At 37.4% G+C, this 24,964-nt stretch overlaps 1 protein-coding gene across 1 annotated transcript in view; it reads left to right on the top strand.

The window, feature by feature from the left end:
• Positions 1-24,964, top strand: part of LOC105385805 (ribosomal protein S6 kinase alpha-5) — a 62,410-nt gene that overhangs the window by 22,043 nt on the left and 15,403 nt on the right. The window contains exons 3-6 of the mRNA XM_048632160.1: positions 2,011-2,144; positions 3,664-3,748; positions 10,868-10,983; positions 11,475-11,663. Of these exons, the coding sequence (XP_048488117.1) occupies positions 2,011-2,144; positions 3,664-3,748; positions 10,868-10,983; positions 11,475-11,663 (524 nt within the window). The remainder of the gene's footprint in view (positions 1-2,010; positions 2,145-3,663; positions 3,749-10,867; positions 10,984-11,474; positions 11,664-24,964) is intronic.

The raw sequence follows: 24,964 nt of genomic DNA, 5'->3' as shown, positions 1-24,964 counted from the left end.
ACCGGATGGTGCAGTGGTTAGTGGCTGAATGCTGTGCCGAGGGTCCCGGGTTCAATCCCCGGCTGGGCAGAATTTGCTCGATTTTATAGGGTGGATTATGTATCTGTTTTGCTGACTGTACATACATAGAGAATAGTATGTCTATTGCTGGACATTGGCCCACTCCAAGGACTGGAGGGTAGCGTCGGACGCCATACAGCTCACTGGATGAATAGGTATACAACCGGTAGAGGTTGGATGAGGAAGGCCTACCGTGAACTATTGTGGCGATCTTTGGGAAAAGCTTATGTCCAGAAGTGGAAGTTTGTTGGTTGATATGATACAGGAAATTTGTATATTCTGTTATAAGAGATTGAGGTTTTACTTCGATTCAAATTAACGAAGAAAGCGAGTAAGGGCCAAAGTTCACTATGTGAAGGTGATATCGTGATTTTCGCATACAAAAAGTAGGTTTTGGTGTCACGCATGCGAATTGTGTAAAAACAGAGATAATTCTTTGCTTTTCTTGAAGAATACATAATGTATTATTATTATAAGGTACTGGACTAGGTCATTGTCATGTTTTTGACGCGAAAAAGGAAACTTTTCCTGTTGGTCACTAGTCGATTCGCTAACTAACCGGGGGTTTCACAACGGAAAAAGTCTAGTTAAACAGGAATTAAGTATGAAATGCGCTGTGATTGGTTGAATTGTGACAGCAGGACATACGGTCATGCTTAGGTAGATCTATATAACCTGACTGAATACCTATCTCTGTCGGTTTAAATAATTTTCTCAAAATATTACGCTCGCAAAGCATGATACACAAAGCAGGTAGGTATTATATTCTCAGTTCACTATTGTGTCTATATCGGGCCTCAATTTACTAAAAGCCTGGTCTAATTATTCAAAAGCCCTCAAACTCCCACGCCAGACCTCAAAATCAAGTACCCCCTTATACTCCCTGTCTGTGACCTCACCTACAGACGAGCTGAGGTCACGGGCCGACCTTGAGGGTCACGGGCCCAAGTTCATGACCCCAAGGTTGAGGGCACCAAGGTCAAGGTCGGAAGTTCGGAGGCTGTATGTACGACCTGAGGTCTCTGACTTCCAGATTACGTAAAGGGTAGTGATTTATTAGAGTTTCTGAGGGGATTTCGATTGGGTTTTATGAGTTATGATTTGTTCAGCGGTGAAGATTATTTATGTAATTGGTGTTAGGTAACCCCTACATCGGGACTCGTGTTTCTTTAATATACTCGCATTTTACTTGCAAGCATCGCAGTAACAATAGTCATGATGTGTTTATGAAAACCAAAATTACATTAAGTTTCTATTTTTTTTAAATCATTTAAATTAAATGTCTTAAGATTTCCGCTTTTTCAGTCTGTTTCAAAGCAGTTTAAGGTATATCAATCCTCCATGTCATAGCACTTATTACATATGCCTAGTTCGGTCAGTTCTTTATGTCCTCGGACCAACAGGCCGATTACCACCTACCAACAACCTCACAACTTCCACCTCAAAACCAGGAGTTCCCTTTAACCTTTCTAACCAATATGTGCCCAAAGGCCTCAAGCCACCTCAAAACCGTGATTTCATTTGTAAGCTTCCTTCACTCGTTGCAGCATACGGCTGTTTTTAACAGCTTGCACATTTCCTCACGCATGCGGGATTGCACGCCATTTTCCAGCGTACATATTCCATGCGTTACAATGATTACTTGCACGAACACGTGCAGGGCAATCCCGCGTGCGTGATAAAATCAGCATGCTGTTAAAAACAGCCCAAGGCAATGCCAGCAATCTATGCAGTTGCGGAAGCCTCCAGACTACGTCACACCTTATAGAGTGTCCTAATGCCCCAAAGTGCAGTCAAGGAGACCTGATGAAGGCCAATGATCTCGCAATAAGAGTAGAAAAACACTGGAGGAAGTTAGCTTAGTGCATTTACACGATAGAAGAAGAAGAAGCCCAAGGCAATCAAATCCAGTTCTTCACCTTCCTAACCTTTTCTCTCTGTTTGTTGCAGCATACGGCAAGGTGTTCCTGGTGCGCAAGCGCTGCGGCGCGGACGAGGGGCAGCTGTACGCCATGAAGGTGCTCAAGAAGGCCTCCATCGTGCAGAAGCTCAAGACGGCCGAGCACACCAGGACTGAGAGACAGGTGAGGGCAGCAAAATAACTGATGTAGGGCGATAGTAGGTAGTTGTAGGGCGAAAAGGTAGGACAACCGATTTAGTCTTAAATCTAGGTACTTTTTAGCCCGGATCTGGATGTTTTCTAGTTATGTTGTAAGGGCGAGGGGCAGCTGTACGCCATGAAGGTGCAGAAGACGAAGACGGTGCGACGCAGGTACGAAGGACGGTGCTATCGCGAGAAGCGGTGTTTTCCAGACGCAAGGTTTGTAACGTTCCAGATGCTGCTTATAACGATTTCTTCATAAATTACATAATTAAGGCATATGTATGGCAAACAGTTATAAATAATGAAATACGCATGGTAACCGTCTACTATTTATGGTAAAATACGTGGATAGTGTGAGGCGCCTAGAAACAATCATACTATCTGTCCTTGACTACGGTTGGTTCATTAGAATCTTCATCAAATTACACCTATTTCACACTCAGATAACAATATTCCGTGTTTGTGTTTTGTAAATTAATTGCTTATCAAAGGTCACACGATTTGTTTCCCTGTTTACTTCGGCTAAATGTTTAATAACTGTATGTAACAGTTACCTACAAATATTATAATATGTTGTTAATAACACATTAGGCCTAAGTTGTCGATTTAAATAAAATAAAATTAATTAAAATTAAATTAATATGTTAGTTTAGGTGCATGTATTTATCCATAGAAAATAAATAAATAAATAAAAGACAGACCGTAGTCCAGCTCTCCTGTGTTTATTATAATCCAAGAAGATTATCGCAATGTATAATTTCCACGAATTAAACAAACGTATGAACTCGCCAGATAATTACTTATTCATAACTACAGATTATGGTTAATTCTTATCAGAAATTACTGTTATGAAATAACCTCAAATTACTCAAAAAATATGTAGAATCTTGAAAAAAATGAATGCGAAAATCGTGCCTAAATGCTTAGTACTCTCCGCCAATGCCACTATACATTTAATAATGCTAAAACTGTTTGTAGGTCACGGCTGGTACCGCTAGTTTAAAGAAATTAAGGCTGCGCAATACGTTTCTACCAAAAAGCGAGGCAGCAAATTTTGACATTTACTTCATAGAATAATAGTTTGGTAAGATCATCCAGAGAAAGGAGAATAATGTTGGAAAGGGCCAAAAGGAGGTAGTTCACCAATTCCAGAATCCATATTTTTAACACCTGTCGCAATAAGATGGGATTTATAAGTTCAACGCGTCTATTTTATGTATCTATCTGTGAGTTGTAGCGTAGCTCCTAAACCGACTTTCGCTTAGTTTTATTCGGATCATAGATAACGTTACCATGAATGTTCTTATACATATTTTGTTAAAATCGGCTTAGGTATTCAAATGTTATGCGGCTTTTAGTGTCGACTCGGAGGTATTTAACGATTGGTTAGGTTATTCATCATCATCATCACCCTATAGCAGTCCACTGTTTGTCGTAGGCCTCTCCCAAAGCATACCACTGGTTAGGTTATTAATAAAACTTTATTGTTTTGCCCTCAGGTGCTGGAAGCGGTGAGAGAATGCCCGTTCCTGGTGACCCTCCACTACGCGTTCCAGACCGACTCCAAGCTACACCTTATACTCGGTAAGTCTATGCGTTTGTTACCGATTCACTCCCTTTCATAAGCAGTATCGCTTATCAGTCAAACATCTGTCAGATCCATACAAAGTGTCAGTTTTGACAGATATGAAATGTTCTTTAAGAATACCACCGTACATTTTAACTTGCCCTACTGTTTCCTATTTCCACACATGACATGATTTTTCGGAATTGACTGTGCTAAGTCTCGCACAGTACAAGTGCCATACAAAGCAAGAATAGAATAGAATTTTGTTTTTTAAAGCTAATTCGTGGTGGTGGTAAGGTCTGCTACGTTTTGTTAAGATATTTTCCATTGAAAAAACAGTTAAAACTTTACTAACATAGTACGTAGAAAATACATTTTCTGTCAAAAGTTTCATGATTGTTACCGCTAGAGGCGCCACTTTGTTCGCTAGAAAACGTAAACTTTCATAGTTTATGCAAACTATTACCACCCGCATACTAGGCACACATAGGCTACTGTAAAATAAATCTTTGTGATAATAATACTTTTTTTTGTTCTGATAACAGATTTGTAGTCACCTTGCGATAAGCATACGTCAAGGTTAAATATAAATATTTTAATGTTTATTTCCGCACATCAACCAGATTTTGTTCATCTTATCTTAAGGATTGGTTGGTTTATTAGACTACTGGATATAGCCCTCACTCATTTCTCTTCTTTTAACCCTTTTACGTCAACCAACCCTCACTAGGCCAGCGTGGTGGACTAGGCCTAGTACCCTTCCTTCATTGGAAGGAGACCCGTGCCCCAGCAGTGGGGACGTAATGGGTCGTGATGAATCCTTTTACGGACAAATATTGCCACCATATTTGGAAAGTGATGCGGATGATAAAGTTTATGTCAAAATACCATTAATCCTTTTAACTATTCTACGTTGTAAAGGTTTAGATTAATTATAATTTATATTCCGGAATTGAATAGAAAAGTTTTTATAAACGACCCCCAAATTCATACCATTTCGACTTACCACTTTTGCAATTCCCTGTAAATATATTTCTGGATAAGGAAACCTTTTCTATCATCAAACGGTTGCTATACAGTGAATCTAACGACAATGGGCCACACACCTGTTTAAATGACTCATTAATTCAATTGACTACTAAAAAGTTGTACGTTTGTGTTAGGGACAAAGTTTGTCAATTTGTATTTACAAGAAGATGATGATTGTTTATTTAGAGGTGCTCTTATTAGTTTTTTTAAAATAGTTTATGTATTTTCCCACTGCTTAGCAAAGACCTCCTCTTTAATTTTCCACTGGATTTTACTTACTAATAAATCAGATTAACTTACAAATGTAAAGCAAAAGTATCGTAGAAAAGTCTCCTTACAGTTATACAAACAAACAGGTCACCAAAAAATTCGGTTACCTCACAATTATAGTTACCAAGCCGACCACTGCCGTTGGAAACAAAACCTTAAGCGTATGTAAATAAGAGCTACTAAACCGCAAAGCTAAAGTGGTACATGCATTGAGTTACTTACGCAAGCCTCGAATGCTCCCTTGACACACTTTAGCGCCGGTTTCAAACACTTGATGATAAAAACTAACAATCAATTTTCCGCCTTATCCTTAGACAAATAGGGTTCATTTTCAACCGGTAGTAATGAGCAACAATAGGTGAAAAAACGTGGAAATTTCAGCTCTGATATTGAATGATTTGAGGTGATTTTTCAATGGATAAGCGCAGCGAGATGTAATAGTTTTTCTGTAACGATTAGTCATAATAAAAATACGGTATTGAATCGGTTCGACAGGTAAAATAGCGGAGATGGGTGGATGATTTGTTTCGTCTATGAACTACCTATTTATTTATTTAAATTCTTTATTGCATACACATAGAAACATACAAAATAAGTACAGATGATTACAGTTTACAGTCTATGTACACAAAGGCGGACTTATCGCCTTAACGCGATTTCTTCCAGTCAACCTTTATGGTGATTTGGCAGAATTTCTCTAGAAATAAGCTTTTGTCCTTCTATCATCGGACGAAATGTAACTAATTTCTTTCCTAAGTTTCCAAAACGGTATTTATCTGGCAAAATTTTCTGCGAAATGGATGGCTTTGTTACATTGTTTGTTTAAATGATCGAGTGTGTTCCATCAAAATCAGATCAGTATACCGGAAAAGAAATGGTTCAGGCATGATAGGGTTACCTTACCCCCTATAATCATAATCAGATAACTTCTTTAGGTACCTATCCAACGATTTCGAAAAAACTTACCTAACATCTAAAATCCAGAAACAAAATGTACAATTTGTCTTTTGTAGAAATGGGATTTCCAAAATGAGCTATATCACATAAGTTGAAATAAAAAAAGAAACCTCACAAAAGGACTTCGTTGTACCTAACTATACTTACTAAATCTGTGTACTTTTCGTCAACATCAATTCGTATGAGTTGCAGAAATTAATAACAGTTTCCGCGAACAAAAGTCGACCCGAATCGCATCGGAAATACTCGGCTGCTAAATATAGATCGCCCGATACTACTACCCACCTTCCCCGTGCGAGGGAATCAAAATTAAATGCACTTTATAAATAGACTGCTCGACATTTAGAATAGAATACTACTTTATTGTACGAGCAGCGAGAGAGAGATAGGTGTCCCGTGGGAATCCCGGGGTAAAAGGTTGCGTGTAGCAAGGATAATGAGGGATGTTATTAAGAAACTTTTGTCCGGGATATTTATGTGCCATGGTCTAAGGTCAAGTCTAGTAACAAATTTACCGTGTACACAGGATGTTGCAAAAATGGTATACTAAGCCGAAAGGGGGTGTCAAAACAACAGACTGCAGAAGAGTTTCATATTTTTTCAAGTGTTTTATAAAAGATTGTGATCTTTCAAAATTTGCAATGTCACCTTGACCTAGTGGTGTCTCGCGTGTACTCTTTATTTGCACACACTATTGTATTTAATATTTAGTATTGCAATGGATTTAAACTATCTATTTTTATTTTTTTCTATAGAAACTTCGTTAGTCACGAGACTTTTTTATTATCTCATTAAAGTAATTTGTCGAACTCTAACCATTTATCGATGACTTTTATTTCCCCCTATTTTCTTAACACCTAAAGTGTTTAGATGTATAATTTAGCACTTCACACAGCCTACCGTATCGCATAGATCAATCTCGTTTTTTCTCACGCAAATGTGATCTTTATTATTATTGAAATAAGAGCGGAATGTGATTAGAAAACTGATATTGAATGGCAGTATTGTCAGTAGGATTGAGGTTGGGAACAGAGGCAAGAGTGCGCTTGAAATATTGTTTAGTTTTAAGTATGTTAACTGGTTTAGTTATAACTTGTTACTTCTTCTGAGAAATTACCTTAATCATAACCATAACTTTTCATATGAAATAGCTGCACCGGTTTTGACTAAACATCTTATTTTTCTTCAAGCGAAGAACAGAGAGGAGCTGCTGAGTCAGCTGAGTGACTGACTCGTGAAATCGGATAAAACATTTAATATTATAATTTAAATTATAATTTAATATTTTCTTGGATCATCATGATGTGTGTTGTCCTTTTTAAAGCCAAAATTCGATCCATGCGTCAAAATTTGCGTTACTATCACCCCTCTTTTAACGTAAAGGGAAGTAAATGTCCGGAAATATTACATGTCATCCGTTAAGCACACTCAAACAAGCAATATAAAATACTCCTATATGATTTTATAATCTAGGTGAGCTATAGTTAACACCAATTAGCATACTAGCTCTGTCCCTTTCGCACTCACGGGCGTGTGCGTGGGTCGGAAAGAGACGATGGTACCAACTCGACGATATCTTAAAATAGACCATCTTAACTTTGATTAGGTGTCGCGCACACTTTGAATTGAATTACTGTAAGTTGGTGGTTATGAGGATACATGTATTGTTTTTTTTTATAATTGGATATTGACGATTACCCATCCGCATTTTTAAAAATTATAATATTATATAGCTTTAAAATTTATACAGCAATATTGGTATTGTTAGGTATCCACCAATTATACCGCCAAACAAGGTGTAACTTTTTTTAAAAAATGTTTCTTAAATAGTTTTACGGGTTTATATTTTATATATTTTTCTGGGTTTATATTTATATATTTTTCTGGAGACCCTTGCCAGCTACGTAACCTTTTGGGATACCCTGTGTAAATACTAATAAGCATTATGAAACTGACGTATTAAGTTTGTTGTATCTTGCCATCGACAGTGCTATAATAAAATAATAAATAGTAATTTATTTCAGGCTAGACACCCATATTACACACACTTTAAGATTACATGATATATATAAACAAACGTATTTACACAGATAAATTAAATTGTAGTATTACAATATAAGCTACAAGTGTGCGCCGGCCCTAACGCCGGACGATCCGTGCCAAGGTCCGTAATAAGTTTGACCCAGATATCGCGATATGCAACTGTTACACGCACAATTTGGCAAGTTTAAGGTTCGCCAATCATTAGAGAAAAGGTTGACGGGCTGTCCGGTAGGAAAACGTGGCGTGGGACGCCCTCCTAGAGCATAGGCTGCCTTTTCACCAGAGCAAGCCAGCGGAGCAGTGTGTGAGGTAATAATCGTTCAAGGACATTGAATAGGCTGAGTTTTTATCCAATTTCAGTGGCCGATATTTACCTCGCACACCGCTCCGCCAGCCCGCTCCACTCTGATGGGTAGTCAGCGACTGGCATCTAACTGGCTAACCCTCTTACCACGGTTTAAAACCCTAGTTCAGCTCTAGTGTTTGTCACCAAAACGCTAAGAAGAAGAATAACAATAACTACCTAAATAGGTTAAAATACACGTAATAAAATACCCCAAAATTGAAACCACGCGACCTAATTTGATTAGACATAGATAATACTGAAACTAGAATTTCCCTGATTACAAGGTTTCACCTTCAGGTCAGCACACTTTTTTATAATTATGTGCAAAATTTTAAGTTTATAATTATTTCTATTATTTAATTCTTTATTGCACAAATATATTTAATAAATGCACAAAACTTGGCCAAATGCTAAGAGCATTTTCTACCAGCCAACCTACAGGATGTATAGGAAAATTGGTAAAAATATGTGCAAAAAAAAAAAGTATGTAAGATGAAAGAACTAAAAATTATGCCGAAATTTGGCAAGGTTTAGGTTTTCCCAAAGGCTGTGAGTCATTGGGCGTAGGATCACAAATACGCATTTAACCCGCATCGTATTGTTTTGGTTGCACCATTTCGGCTTTTTGTCTTTGACCTACTTTAGTTTAGGCTATTGGTTTACCTCAAATGTAAAGTAACGTTGGAATAGGAAATAAACTAAATGTTTCTCTCTTGGCTGAATCTACTTAATCATGAACTTTAGCCTCTGGCTGCATTTGGACTACAATGTATGCAATCATATAGCATTACATCGGAAAGCTATAGATAGATCGCATCCAGAGACTGCTATAGGCTGAAGAAGAATAAGATGAAGAATTCATAACGGAAGCTTTACTTATATACAGAACGGCTAAGCCGATTTTGATAAAAATATGACTAAGAACAATACCTACGGAACTTCGCAACCACAGACAGATACACACAGACACCTCAAATTTTTCTCCGGGGGTAAAAAATACAGTTATCAGGCAGTTTATTGGCCACAAATTCACTCTCACAAACATCTCATTCACTCAATCGGCACACATTACATCACACGGCGTCAGTTTCGCAAGTCTAGCAGCTAGCCGCGTCCGATATGACCTGGATACAGTGTAGCTATGCATAAACAGTGCCGCAGTTTGTCAAGTTCAATGTTTTGTCCCACCGCCCACTGAATATGAATACTATTAGGTTTGACGCTGGGAAAGAAAGTGGGTTTGTGAGAAGACGGAAATAGGGTTTAATGAATTAAAAAAGGAGGAGGTTCTTTTTATTTTATTTTATTCGGGAAAACAAACAATTGTACAATGTTTTATACTAAAGAAGTTCTCAATTTGTCTCTATGTTTCGTTTTTGTGAATATGGAATATTATAGTGTGTTGTTTATTAGCGACGAGTGTGTGGCTGTATCGATTTTGATGTAGAGTATATTTTATCTTTGCTCCTTTTTACTGTATATGAGTACATTCTACATGAGGATGGGAGAAAGGCACCCAGGCCAGGGGTAGTGCTACAGTTTTTGAAATTCGTGAAAAACAAAGTCGTTTCCATACTAAAAAAGTCACGTGAACAACTAAGTTTCTATGTATATAGTTAAGTAAAAGGGCTATATTCATATTATTATGATGCAATACCTTTCGTAGTACCTAATGGTTATGTGTAACTTTTAATAACTGACGCCACAATTTTATTTTCAATTTATTACGAAGATATTGATAGTCATGTTACAAGTATTTGATTTGCGTAAATGTTGTAAATTGATGCATTAAATTAATAGTTTTATTTTAGCACTTAACTTTTTGGGAAAGCCGTTTAAAAAACCAAACTATTATGTGATTTCGATGTATTATTGATTATACATAGTTTCTATTACACGTATACCATTACACTGTATCGTAATACTCGTAATATTCTGATTCAGTGGTGTTACCACCATCAAACATTAGCAATAAAAACTCACTCGCTTGTCAAATCTGACGTTTCTTGTATGGATCTGACAGAGGTTAGACAGGCGAATGTCGCTGCTTATGCACTGTTCGCTACTACCTAACCACCACCGCACATTAGTAATCAGCGATCCTTATGCAGCATCGCTTATCTGTAATAACTGCCAATTTTTTTATAGAACTGACAGATTTAGGCAGTCAAGCGATGCCCCATGGGTTGTCGGTCGTGGTAGGCAGGGACAAGTGTTTGTCTCGCTATGTCTTCTTCTTCTGAAGGAAATACTTCTGTGGTGAAAATATTTGCCTTACAGACTACCTCATAGTAACTGACAGTTGATTCATCCGTCGAGGGGGATTCTTCGTCCTAATAATACACTCACGAGCATTTAAAAAGTTCCACTTACAAAACTACGACACCATTTAAAAAAAAAAAAAATTTAAACTTTGAACACATTAACTTAGGTTTTTATTTAAATAAATGAGGTAACACAACAACGTATAATACCCCTATCTCTCCCGCAGACTACGTGGCGGGCGGCGAGCTGTTCACGCACCTGTACCAGCGGGAGCACTTCACTGAGGATGAAGTGAGGATCTACATCGCGGAGATCATACTCGCGCTGGAGCAGCTACACAAGGTGATTACGGTTTAGACCGAATGGTGTAGCGGTTAATGATGCCGAAGGTCCCGGGTTAGTTTCCCGGCCGGGCAGATGTTTCCACTCGGGTAGATACATATATACATATGCTCACGACTGTAATCCCCAAAGGTGTAGTCAGAGCTGCTTTTCGCTGTATGTATATAAGAACTAGCTACGAGCCGCTGGACTAAGCTGGAGCGAGGCCAAAAGTACAGCTGAAGATGGACTGAAGTTGCGCCTGGTGCTGGAAACCCTCTGCACCTCTGGAGTGTCATAGAACATCAACATCAGCTTGTATTGTCCACTACTGAGCAAGCTGTATAGGTGATCTATCTTATCTAGTGCTAGAGACCCGAGGGTTTTAGCATAAGTGTCTTCAGTTGCATAACAAGACATGTAAGGTTGATTCATCTACCCCCTTAAATTTAGTTCTTCATCTCTTTCTACTCCTCATTGACACTAATCTCCCCATCTCTCTCCCTTACCAGCTCGGCATAATCTACCGCGACATCAAACTCGAGAACATCCTGCTGGACGCTGAAGGCCACATCGTACTCACAGACTTTGGTCTCTCCAAGGAGTTCTGTGGCAATGAGAAGAGGGCGTACAGCTTCTGCGGGACCATAGAGTACATGGCGCCCGAGGTGGTGAGGAGCGGCTCGCAGGGGCATGATATTGTGAGTCATTTTGTTTTATATATACCTGCATACATCCATTCTGACGTCCCTCAGCAGAGACAATTGGCTTTGAGAAGATTTCTCCTTCTGACTCGATCTTGGGAAGGGAATTTTGTTTTATTGTGCTTTTTAATTTGTCTGTGCATATAATGTATAGACCACCAAAAGATCAAGAGGGTAGCTATGTTCGTAAATGGAACTATGACTTTAAAAATGAATCATACATGATTCGGAGGACTGCATTGTGACATTTCGAGAAACGGCTTTCCCGTGGACAATCCGAGAAAAAATTACCTAGCCTTTGTTGGTGTTTTTTTTTTCAACTATCCAGTAGTTTCGAACAATAATTTACAATCAATCAAATCTTTTCAGCAAAGTTTTTAGTTTAGATTGTATAATACATCGTCCAATATACAACAGTAACTCGGCTAATGAGTGCAAACATTGTACATAATATACTGAGGATAAGTGTGTGGTGCACAAATCCGTTTAGCTTGTCAGCCGGCCCACTGCCCCACTATACATTGACCTGACCTTTTTGTATACTTATGCTTACTTGGCGGAAAGAATAATCTTAAATACCTATAATAATATACATAGGATAACTACAGAAACAAAAAGGCCATACCCCAACATAACAACTGAAGTTATTGATTATATAGGTTTTAAGAAACTCTGTCCCTGAATACTCTAGATAAAGTCCAATCTAAATAAGACATATTCCAATCTTTCCATCGAATTCGAGCTCACAGGAGCACAGACACTCAAATCTGCATCTCGAACGTATAAAATACGAGTAACAACCCTAGTTAGCGTTCAGTAGTTAAAACAACTAGTTTTCCTCTCACGTTACACGAAGCGATGCAATGTCGCGGCAAATATAAAAGTTATATTATTTCAATTAAAACTTTCGCCGCCGCCTTCGTATGAGGTCACTCTATGTTACGAAAAACTAAGACTCAGACCACAGCTGCGCGAGCCACGACTCTATCTTTCTATTAAATTATTTATGGTATACTATTAATTCATAGTACACTTAACCCTTTTCATCGAAATATCCTTCCACCGAAAGGTTGCCTGGAAGAAATCGCTTTAAGCGATAAGGCCGTCATTTGTACATATGTGTTTATCTAAGTTTTTTGTAATTTTTATCCATGTTTTTGTGTACAAATAAAGAATATCTCTTCTATTCTTGTTGTAGTAAACGTGCCGATTGCACGACGGCACTCGTTTGTTTGTTTTTGTTAGTATAGAGTGGCCCCGCTGCAGCGCATGAATACGGGATTCCCCGTGCGGTGAAACTGATACGTTATCTATGTACATACAATGAAATACTGTTAACTGCTTTATATTTTCCATCAATAACGCTAACTAACGTGAACGGGGTAAATAGAAATGGCAGAGGTACACATAGGAACATTAATCTGCCTAATCAATTATCGTTAGTATCATTTAGCATAATAAATAGTGCATACTTACCTAGGTAAATAAAAATAAAAAACCTATGTCTTCTGGAAAAGTTGATGTTCCTATGTACCCCTGCCATTCCTATTTATCTCGTTTTACGGTAGAAAGTTAATTTACCAACAGTTCAAGTACAATTTTTACTAGAATAAAAGAGATATTGAGCTTTGTAGAGCCATGTTATGCACATTGGAGGATTACAGATTACAATATTTACGATACACAGGGTAGAAAAAGGATCTTCTGTATATTTATAGTATATTTCATCATATATTTTTCTATGTAGACATAATTTATAAGACCACGTAGGTTGCAGTTGGTGTTAACATAAGATCATATATTTTGCCAGTGTTGAAATTGTAGTCTCACAGAATTAAACGTTAGAACCTATTTATGATCAGCTGAAATATTGTGTAGCGCATTTGTTGCCCAATATTAAGTGAGAATCTCTCATATATTTTATTCTGATGGCAGTTCATCATCATCATAAACTAAACCAGGTCTGAGTCCCATTCTGGATGTAACATACGTATACATATAATACTTACTAGCTGTGCCCGCGAGCTTCGCTTCGCCTTAAAAAGTTTTCCCGTGGGAATTCCGGGATAAAAAGTAGCCTATGTTCTTTCCCAGGGTCTATACCATATGTATACCAAATTTCATTCAAATACGTTCAGTAGTTTTGGCGTGAAAGAGTAACAGACAGACAGACAGACACAGTTACTTTCGCATTTATAATATTAGTTAGGATTTCATCATATCTTTCTCTATGTAGACATAATTTATAAGACCACCTCGCAGTTGGGTAGGTGCTAACATAAGATCATATATTTTGCCAGTGTTGAAATTGTAGTCTCACAGAATTAAACGTTAGAACCTATTTATGATCAGCTGAAATATTGTGTAGCGCATTTGTTGCCCAATATTAAGTGAGAATCTCTCACATATATTTTGTTCCGATATTTACCGATGACAGTTATAATAATTTCATCATAATTCATCATGATAATAAACTTTGTGAGTATTGATTGAGTCTGAGTCAAATTCTAGATAGGTATATAATATAATACCAAAGGACACACTCAAAATGAAGTCGCCCTTTACTCATGTAAAAATATCAATCGTTCCAAAAGCGAATTGCCAGAAGTTATGCACGTATTATCTTTGAAATAAATAAAATCTTATAAAGTAACGAGTGCCGGCCAAATATAATCGCGAAGGAGACCTAATTCTCGTTATCAAACGCAAAATTGAGATTTAATAACCTCGCATCAAGGCTCATAATACAATGACAACGCGCTCAGCCGAGTCTTCAAACAATGAGATTTAGTTTTTATTCCCAACAGTTGAACGTGCGTTTTGGAATGGCAGCGATTCGTTCCGTTTTCACTTTCACTGGATGGCCCGTTATTAATGAATCTTTTTCTCATGCCTTGTGTAGAGAAGCGTTACAGTTACTTGTTACCAGTGTTATGTGTGGATTGTTCTAGAACTCTGGTATTATGATAGCTATTGGAGAACTGTGAAGCGAACGTCAATCCTAAGTAATATTATAAATGCGAAAGTAACTGTGTCTGTCTTTCTGTTACTGGATTTGAATGAAATTTGGTATACATATGGTCTAGACCCTGAGAAATAACATAGGATGCTTTTTATCCCGGAATTCCCACGGGAAAACTTTTTAAAGCGAAACGCGCGGGAACAGCTAGTATGAATATAATATTTTTGACGCCGAGAGGTTGACAACATAATTTTGACTATGGTCTTATGTTTGCCAAGGTTATTATATTTAGTTGTATTGACCTTTAATGTTACCCAAATATAAGTGTCATATCGGATTTAAGTATTTAGCTACTGTGAGACAAATAATATCAAATATACCATTTTTGTTCTCCCCCTTATAATGTAGAATTTATTTTATCAATACCTTCATTTATTATTACTTAAAGCAGTATATTTTCCGCCATTTTGTCACGAGGCGGTTCTCTCTTTCGAAGAGAAAGTGCCTCATTTACTGTATCAAAGAGGATGGAATAACTTTAAAAGAAAATACTATCAGTGCAGCGATTATAAGATTCGAAACCGTTTACGCTGCGTGTCGTCAACTGTCACTGTCAAAATGTAAGGTATTTTTTTAGGTCCAAGTGACATTTGTTTTTTCCATGTTAGGTGGAATTTCACCAAACGCTAAACGTATTTATGCGTCTGTCAGTTAGTACAAAATGTATTTAAAATTTGATTTAAATACTATTTTATACACGTTTAGCGTTTGGTAAAAGTGACCCTTAGGTAGTTTCGAAAATAGTATCGAATCCTGTGATCGCACCTCAGTAAAACTTTAAAAGAAAATACTGTCAGGTTGTTTGGAAAACGCAATAAGGAAAAAACACCCTCAGATTATGTTACAGAGTACACCCAACACTCCCACGTGGAAAAATCACGAGATACTGTTCATTAGACAAAGCTAAACAATCTTTTGATATTATTACCCATTGATTTTGGATTAATTTCTCGTATTCGACGTTTTATACAGGACAATTTAAGAATATTCGTGATTATATTTCACTTCCCATAGTTAACTTACCAACCAATTTTCTATGTAAAGGCAAATTTTATTTTCCGCATTATCAAAAGTCGGATAACAATAGTTGTTTAGGATGATCTCTGTCACTCCCTTTCGGCTTACTGAACCTTTATTTTTACACCCTGTATAAAGTCGGTGTTTCACCTACTTAATCTGCAATGTAATTCACATACCTACGCTTATTATCGACAATGCGGCCACAATGCTAAAAGCATTGCCAAAAAAAATGTAACTCAAATCAGGGCAGTTCACAACTCGTGATCAGTACAGTAGAAATATTGCAGGCAGTGCTACAACTTACAACTTGATGACTTGCGGGTCAGTGTATAGTTGTATACTGGGGGAATAGACAGTCAGGCGGTAGTGAATGGATGAGGAAGGGTGAGGACAGAGTGTTGTGGTGCTTCTAGAGAGATACCTATTTCTAGTTATCACTCGGATAATACAGAGTCCTATACTTATATCGCTCATATAATTATTGCAAGATTATGTACATAGTAACGCCTGGCATTGTTTAAAATAAAGTGGTCCTATTAAGAAGTCGGCATTTTTTCTATCTGTCTTCTGGAGAAGCAGTCCTTATGACCGAAAATACAGGTTCCAAGTAATCAATACATCAAACAATGGCTGTTTTAAAAAGTCCTTGCTCATATCATATCCCTAACAATCAGATCCAAAAAAAAACAACCTGAAAAAAAATCATCCAAAACACCTGAAACCCACAAAAGAGGCCGCACGCAGCCATCTCACTGTCGATGTCGCCGCGCCGCCTCGAGGTTGCGTATCTCGGTCAGTGGGCCACCGCCGCGTCAGTGGGTCGGCCCGCCCCGCCCCGCGGGGGTTGGAGGGGGGGAGGCATCCGTGAACTTGAACCGGGATGGTTGAGGCTGGTTGGTGGGGCCTATTGAAGAAGTCATGCGTAAGTTCTTGTTACTTCTGGAAAGCGTTTCAACAAAAATGATAGGAAAGTGTTAGAAATTGGACCTCGTGCAAATAAAAAAATTTAGGAAGCATGGTTACACGGGTTCTTTGTAGATGTCGATAAACTTGTTAAGTGCGAGTTCCGCCAATCACAGTGCCTTATTTATGGCAAATCGCAATATGATAAACTTCTATGTCGATAACGAGCCTATGTAGCGGTAGCAGCTCTCAGGATCAAGTACGTACCTAGAATTGGCAATTTCATAATTATTTCTTGAAGTCAAATGTATAAAATCTATCTTTACATACTCAATTGAAAAGGTTGAAGTGTGAACTTAAAAATTGGCATGGGAAATTGCAGTTTTTACGGCTTGCGTGATTGCCTTCCATCGGTCGATTGTTAGTTCTTCGTCTTAGTAAGATGACCGACTGACATTGACACATTGACAGCTTGAATTTAACAGCTAACCTTAGTTCTCTGACGGCTGACCTCATCATCACCTATTGTAGGAAAGCTAAATTAACTAGGTTCTTAGCGATTGCCGAGGGTCTACGGTTCGATTCCCGCACAGGGCTAAATGCCTTTTGAGGTCTTGTGATGTTGATTGTTTGTGTTGTGTGATATCTCGAACCCGCCTGCTAAGCGTGGAGATTATGGCAATAATCCTGCAGTCTTGGAGGAGGCCTATGTCCTGCTACCGTACCACGACCGACACATTAGTAATTAACAATCCATAAATAGCGTCGCTCGCTTGTCAAACAGCTGTCAGATCCGTACAAGTTACGTCAGATTTGACAAGCCAGCGACGTTGCTTAAGAATTGCTAATAGCTAATGTTCGGTGGTGGTAACCCCACTGTAGTGAAGAATTTTCGGACTGTGTGTGTGTGGATGCAGAATTCGGGCATAAATATGTAGGTCGCAACCTTAAAAGATATAACGGTAGACATAATTCTGTATGAAGAGATGATGTGATAAATTATAATTATTAGACAGTGTGAAATACGTGTGAGAAAGTGACCATTGTAATTTGTAATTAAATGATTGTGATCTGGCAGTGTTCTTGTGAGGCCGAAGTTTGTCCGTTTTAATAATAAAATTCATGCTGTATACATTATAAGTAGTTAGGTAATAAATGTATTTATTCCTGTATAGGGTGTTGCTAAAGTCACATAATAAGCCGAAATGGGGTGACTTCAGAGTTACCAGCAGTGGCTAACACACTGAATGTCGGCTAATACACAAAAGATTACATATCGTTATGAAAGCCTTAGAATTTCGTTTAAATTTATCATTCAAGTTCCAACAAGCAATCAGCATACCCAACCGAATACCGCCGGAGAAAATATTGCAACAAGAAAAAAAAACAGGCTCCGAAAAATTACAACACACTCGAGCTTGTTTAATCAAACGGCACTAAATAGATTCCGGTTTTCAAATTAGCAAGATCCGTTACCTACGGTCCGCCATTTTGTTTTGCCAACGTAACAAACAAAATCAGCTGTCTTCAAAACTATAACGTCCGGTTTGCAATTGCGAATATACCGGTTTAAAATAAGGTTATTTTTTCGTTTAAAACCAGTGTTGGATAGGTTCAGGGTTGTTGGTTTTTTTACCGTTATGTTTTGTTTAACTGAATCATTTGCTCCTTCAGGCTAAGTTGGAGGATATTGCTTTTAGCGATAAAATATATAAGATACTATTGAAAGTCAGCGAATGACTATTCTGACTGGCTGATCCTTCCACCACGTTGACAAACCCTAGTCCAGGTGTAGTGTTTGTCACCGACGACATGCTAAGAAGTGATATAAGTATTCTATGACGTTTTTTATATTAAGAAACTGGCATTTATAGTAACAGCTACTTTAACATTAAAACTGTAAATTTGACTATTTAAAATACATTTTAAACTATTCAAAGGTATTCTCATTCAGCTGAAACATTCATAACCCTGCACCCGCGCCGCAGGTCGACATTAAAATTAATTAAAATCGGTTCAGTAGTTCACGATGCATTGAGCAACCGCTACATTGTAGATTCAATACAATTTATTTAATACAAAGCAAGTGTGGCATTGTCTGTTTGTGTGTAATACAGGAAAATATAACTTGTTCTCGTAATGTATGTGAATAACGGGAATCCTGGGATAAAAAGTAGCCTATAGCACCAAGAAAATATAGTAGCAAGATATGGTGCAAGAATTTATAAATTGGTTCAGTAGTTTCGGAGCCTACTGATTGCAAACAAACTTCAGATAATATAATGTTTCCTATAATTCATATTAGTGTAGATACCTACTATTTTTGCCCCACAGTAACCGTATCCTATTTTTCCTATAGCATAGTAATGATCTTTACATAATCACAAGTAGGTACCTACGGCCATAATTAAGCAAATCAGGCAAATGAAGGGCGTCCAACACTACAATTCATCTACCATTTTATTAAATCTTTACAACGGTTATCATAATGCAGCCATTTAAATACAAACTTCGCCAGCACCCGTGTTTCAACATAGTTTTTACTTTCATTTTAACTTTTGATTTAATCTCCCAGTCATGTTCTACCGAAAACATCTAACATTACCAACCATACAATTCAACTAGTCTCGCCTAGTACTCAGCTTGTAGTCCGTATTTCTGTAGCATTAAAGAAGGTTTTCGTTGGACTCGCAACAAGTTCATGAGACAGTTTTGTATGAACGGCGAGTTTTACCCACACTTGAAAGTTTATTATAATAATGTTATGTGTATCAACACTGATAATTTTAATACGCACTAGATGGAGTGTCAGTGCAAAAGAAACGTCTCGAAAAATAACACCCCACTTCTACCACTGAGCTCTTATTTTGAAATAGTTCGGTTTGACTATTGTGACTGTATTATTTGGTACAATGGTTGTCATTAGGTTCAAATTAAAACAGTTTTTTGCTTTGTTTTTGTATGTGACACATCTTCTCCGTGCTTCGGACGGCACGTTAAGCCGTGGGTCCCGGTTGCTACTTCGGCAGCAGTCGTTAAGCCTAGTCAGAGGCTTTCGGGCAGCTTGAAAACATCTGCCAGTCGGGTTGCCCGACAACTCTCTCAGCACAAGCTTGCTTGGGTTGGGGTCCACCAACCTGCGTAGTGGACTAGGCCTAAAACCCTTCCTTCATTGGAAGGGTACCCGTAACCCAGCAGTGGGGACGTAATGGGTTATGATGATGACACCATCTTGTTCCTACATTATTAATCTAAGTGTATCACACACACACACATATACAGTCACATCGGTCGCGTTTCTGTCTCAAACATTTGCGAGACCTGAATTTATTCGTATTATCGCTACAGAAATGAGGTTACAATACGTTTTGTATGTTCGCTGTAAGGCACTGGCCACTTGGTAAAATATAAACTCTTTGGTGTCGTTATGACTTTAATAAAAAGTTTAGTTGTTCAGATCCCAGACAAATGATAATGTAGAGCTATGTAGAATATTATACACAAAAGTTGTACAGGGTGATCGAAAAAGCGTATGGTTACTATAGTTCGCCGAAGCTGGGTGACTCAGAAGCTCATTCTGAACAACCTTTTCTTGGGAAAATTTGCTTCTTTATACAAATTTTGTTGCTTACGGACTTTTTCCCGTAAGTCGTAGAACATAGTACGTTTTTCAGAATGACAAGTTAAGTGAAACGAAGTGAATTCCCTTTATTTGAAATGATTTTATGATGAATTAATTTATTTCTACAAAGAAACCTCAAATCGCATCAAATACATCAAAATTCAACGCCCAATTTACTGCCGAACCAAAATCCGCATTCCCACCGGCCCCCTGCAGTCGAATTAGCATCTTATCAACCGGTAATACGGTCGATAGTTGCGTAACGTTGCGGCGGATAACGTCATTACTTTCTTCGTACCGTTATAACGTTGGTTGAAAACGAACGTTACCGTTTAGTGAGAACCTGAGACACGTCACGTAGGGATCATGTAAAGTTGGCCGCAGTGTCAGATTTAAACAAGTTATGTCATTTAGAAAATGATTTTGGTAGGGGACCTTCGAGTAGAAAGGTTCTGGAGTGGAACCCCGTGTCGGCAAACGGCGTGTCGGTCGCCCCCCAACCCGTTGGTCTGATGATCTGCGAAAGGTAGCGGGAAGCCGCTGGATGCAGATGGCAGGTGACCGTTTGGGGTGGCGATCGTTAGGAGAGGCCTATATCCAACAGTGGACTATAGAAGGCTGAGAGAGAGAGGGGGACCTTGTAAAAATTAATGATTTTCTGGAAGAATATGCCATGGTTGTCGATTAGTAATAAGGCGTCTAATTCTGATATATATTTTTTGTTTGATGTAATTACTATTGAACAAAAGTAGTTTTGTCTTCATCTTCAGCTATGCCACCACTTTACTAAGGACTTGTTGAAGTCATGTGTAAGTTAACATCTACCATTTTTCCAAGATCTGGTATGACATTGAGCTTAAACGTGCTCATAACTAAAACAAAAATATAGTTTACGTGAAAACATCTAGTAACATGCATGCACGCATAATATATTATTAATAATTATAAATGGGAAAGGCGTGATCTATTTCTTATAAATATGAAGAAAACATGTAAGTACATCTAGTGGAGTTTTCTAGGAAAAAGGAATGATTTGAAAATTCTCGTTTTTTCTTATTTTTAATAGAAACTTTGTTGGTTTTGTGACTTTTTACCATGGAGAGTTGAATTTTCCAAACCTAAACGACCCCTCGGTTTCTCCATGGTGAGTAAAAGACAGGAAACCTCCCAACTCATACTCTACAAGCGACCAGCCATCACTTCACTTTCACCGTGTAGTTTAGTTCACAGATTCACTTTAAAAAACGAATTCGGTCCGTCACGGCCAATTTCACAACGGGTACACAGTGAAATCTATATTAAATACATTACTCTTACATTACTACAATATTTATGTACAGGTGTTGCAAAAAGGGTATACTAAGCTGAAACCTACATGTGCATGTGCATGTTATATCTAAGCTATGTTATTCAATAAATTTTGGGATTTCAATTGCTGCATCTAGGTCTTTTATAACAGAAGTTTTTCAGAGATCCCGTTGTGGTCCTGAGTCAAACTCTTTCTGAGGGTTATTTTACAACTTATCCAACACATATTAAGCAATATAATGTATTTGCTCTGATACATAATAGTGTCAATATGAATAACTGTTTATATTTTTACTCTATCAAATCGATTGCATTTCTTTTCAATACAGAAATATTATTATAACCTCGCTATAGAAGAATACATAACTACATAATATAATACATAACGCGATGCACGTGTATAAAATCAAGGATACTGTACAATTATATCATGTTATATGTCCTTGTTATGTAATTTAAACCTGTGGGAATCGGTAATGTCACAGGTTTTGTATTGTTTGTTTATGTATTTTAAAATGATATGTTTTGTGTTCTCATTATACCTCATTATGTACGTAAATGTATTTGTTTCCGATTTATATTTTCTTGTCTTATAGTGTCGGTGACAAGCACAAGAGCTAGACTAGGGATTGTCACCTTTGGTGAGATTGGCTTGTCACTAGATATTGTGTCAGTGTCAGTCGCTGACATATTTAAGTACTCTAATATCATTGTAGATGGTTTTTAACTTTGGATGTGTTGAAACTGAAGAGTTATATGTTACCCATAGCACATAGCGTTGGCTACCCATAGCACAGGGTATCCTAGTTTCTTCTTCAATCCCGCTACTCCTCCGAGGAGTCTGGGGCTGACACCAGGCGCTTCCATCCTTCTCTATCCTAGTTTGGGAGCCAGGAACCCATTTCCAAACCAAATAGGCAAATAAATGTTTTCATTTCATTTTCATGTTGCAGTTAATTTCGTCTACTCGAGTCAACTAACGGTTTTGCGGCAGTCACAACCAAACTTCAGTTTGAAATGAAATTTCAAATCCACTGTTGCTATCCAATATACTGCCAAAAAATCTGTAAAATCTTCTCGACCTACAAACTAATATCTTCACTTGCATACAGCCCTAACTACCCACCCCTGTCACCCGAATACCGCCTCTAAACTTCACCTATTAAGGTTAATTTTGCATTAGCCGTGTAAATGTCTACAGGAAATATTATAGCTAGCGTGTTTCTCTGGCCTCGCTTGCGCCACGATCAAGGCTCGCTCTCGCCGTTCTATTTTCGTCTTTACGTGTGTTTGTTTAAGGACTGTTTTGTATTAATAGCGGCGGCAGTGTATATTGTCTGTGCTGAAACTGTCCTAGGCAAGGTTAGTTATGTATTTGTAATTTGTGTTATAAGTTTGTTTGTGAATGGGCTGAAATTCGTGATTTTTACTGTTATGGGCAAATTAGTATGATCATTCGAGTTATATCGTATTGTATCCTAAACAAGTTAGATATTAATGTTTCAAAGTGTTTTTCGGTATCGTTTGGCCGTAAACGAAATCTCGCAAGTGTCTCTTACAGTATTTACACCGAAACCATTACAAGTTGTAATAAAATCAGAGATTTGGGAGTGATAATGGACACCAAGTTGATTTTTGGTCACCACATTGAGAGCGTGGTTAATAAAGCATATAGAGCTCTTGGTTTTCTTATACGGTCTTGTAAACATTTTAAACGAATGAAATCGATCAAAATGCTCTATTGTGCTTTAGTAAGAAGTCATCTTGAATATGCATGTCAAGTTTGGAACCCACACTATGAGATCTACAAATTGAAGCTGGAATCCATTCAGAAAAAGTTTATTCGGTACTTGTGTTTCAAATTTAAAATCCCTAGAATAAGTTACGAATTCCATTGTAATCAATTCCATTTACTTCCTCTTTATATTAGAAGAGATGCGTCAGACATCGCATTTCTCCTGAAGTTATGTCAGAATCTCATTGATTGTCCTGAATTATTAAATAAAATTAACATTTTAGTTCCCCAACGTCAAATCCGCCGTAAGTTAATTTTGCATGTGCCGGTGGTTCATACGAATTACCGTCGTAACTCATTTCTTTTAAGAGCATCCCACTTGTTTAACTCCCTGGCAATTGAATGCAGTGATATTGATTTATTTAATAGTGATGTCAAGAGCATTTATTATTTCTTAACTGATAAGTTTAGTTCTAAGTTTGTCTAGCTTTTTTTTTGTGTTGCAATTATCTTACCTTTAAGAATGTAGGTTTTAGTTTTATTAATATTTTATTCGCAATTGGTTGTACAAACAGCGGCTTCCCTGGCTTTTTTAAAATTGTAAGCTATTAGTGAAAACTTTTAATTGGCTTTTTGTTTTTTACTTTTTACTATATATAATAAATGTGTTAGCTGTAAGTTTTCTTAAATAAATAAATAAATAAATTAATTAAAATTTTATCAATTTGATTTTATACTATATACATAACTTTTCATACTAAAATTTATAGTTGTGCTCATTTTATCAGCCTACTAATATAAAGTTCACTGTCAAAATTTAACCTGTATAATACACTCACGGGCAATGAAAAGGTTCCACTGAGAAAACCACCAAATTACTCCTAAACGGAAAAGGCTAGCTTAGTGACGCCTTCTGCAACATTGAAGTACATTTAACAGAGCATCAGGATATTACCAGCTAAAACAGTAATATTATGTTCAAATTTTATATTAAATGTTTGAAAAAATTGGGATTGTTTGGTGTCAGTTTTTGTGAGTGGAACTTTTTCATTGCCCATCAGTGTATATTGGATGGATTTTTTGCGAAGGAATACACAGGTATAGTAGCTGTCAAAGATACAATAAGTCAAGTTTAAACGGGCGATAAAATCGCATATAATGCATTGTTACCTAGCAATAACAAAGCTATAACCTCAGTTACCAAGCGAACTAATATTCTAAAACCCGGTTTCACACTTAAGTTACTCTACCTAAGATTGAACTTATGAGCTACTCAACTACAATTCAGCCAATCGATGCGCTGCATTCAACAGTTAAGTTCTGCTTTACTTGACATTATTATAAGTTGTGAAACTGACAGTTGAGCATATTTTGTTATCATACATAATTATGTATGAAATTAATCATAATAAGTACCTACAAGAATTGTTAAATTGAACCATAAGTTTCAGTATTTAGATTTGCAATTTCATATTCAGGTTTTCATCCTGTATTGTTGGTATTTGGACTATTTGGTCCATGTCTACTTTACATTTATATGTCATTTCATTTCGATGTAATTTATCTGTTCAGGCAATTAGCCAAAATTATCAAAAACGTAGGTACATTCTAGAGCAGATATACCCCTCAAGCAGCAGTAACACTCTGAGAGGGGTCAGGTTTTTTTCCTCAGACTGTACTCTATGCCT

Source organism: Plutella xylostella, chromosome 31 (assembly GCF_932276165.1).
Source record: "Plutella xylostella chromosome 31, ilPluXylo3.1, whole genome shotgun sequence".
NCBI lineage: Eukaryota > Metazoa > Arthropoda > Insecta > Lepidoptera > Plutellidae > Plutella > Plutella xylostella.
The sequence above is the reverse complement of the archived record's forward strand: the minus strand, read 5'-3'. Positions and strand labels throughout refer to the sequence as shown.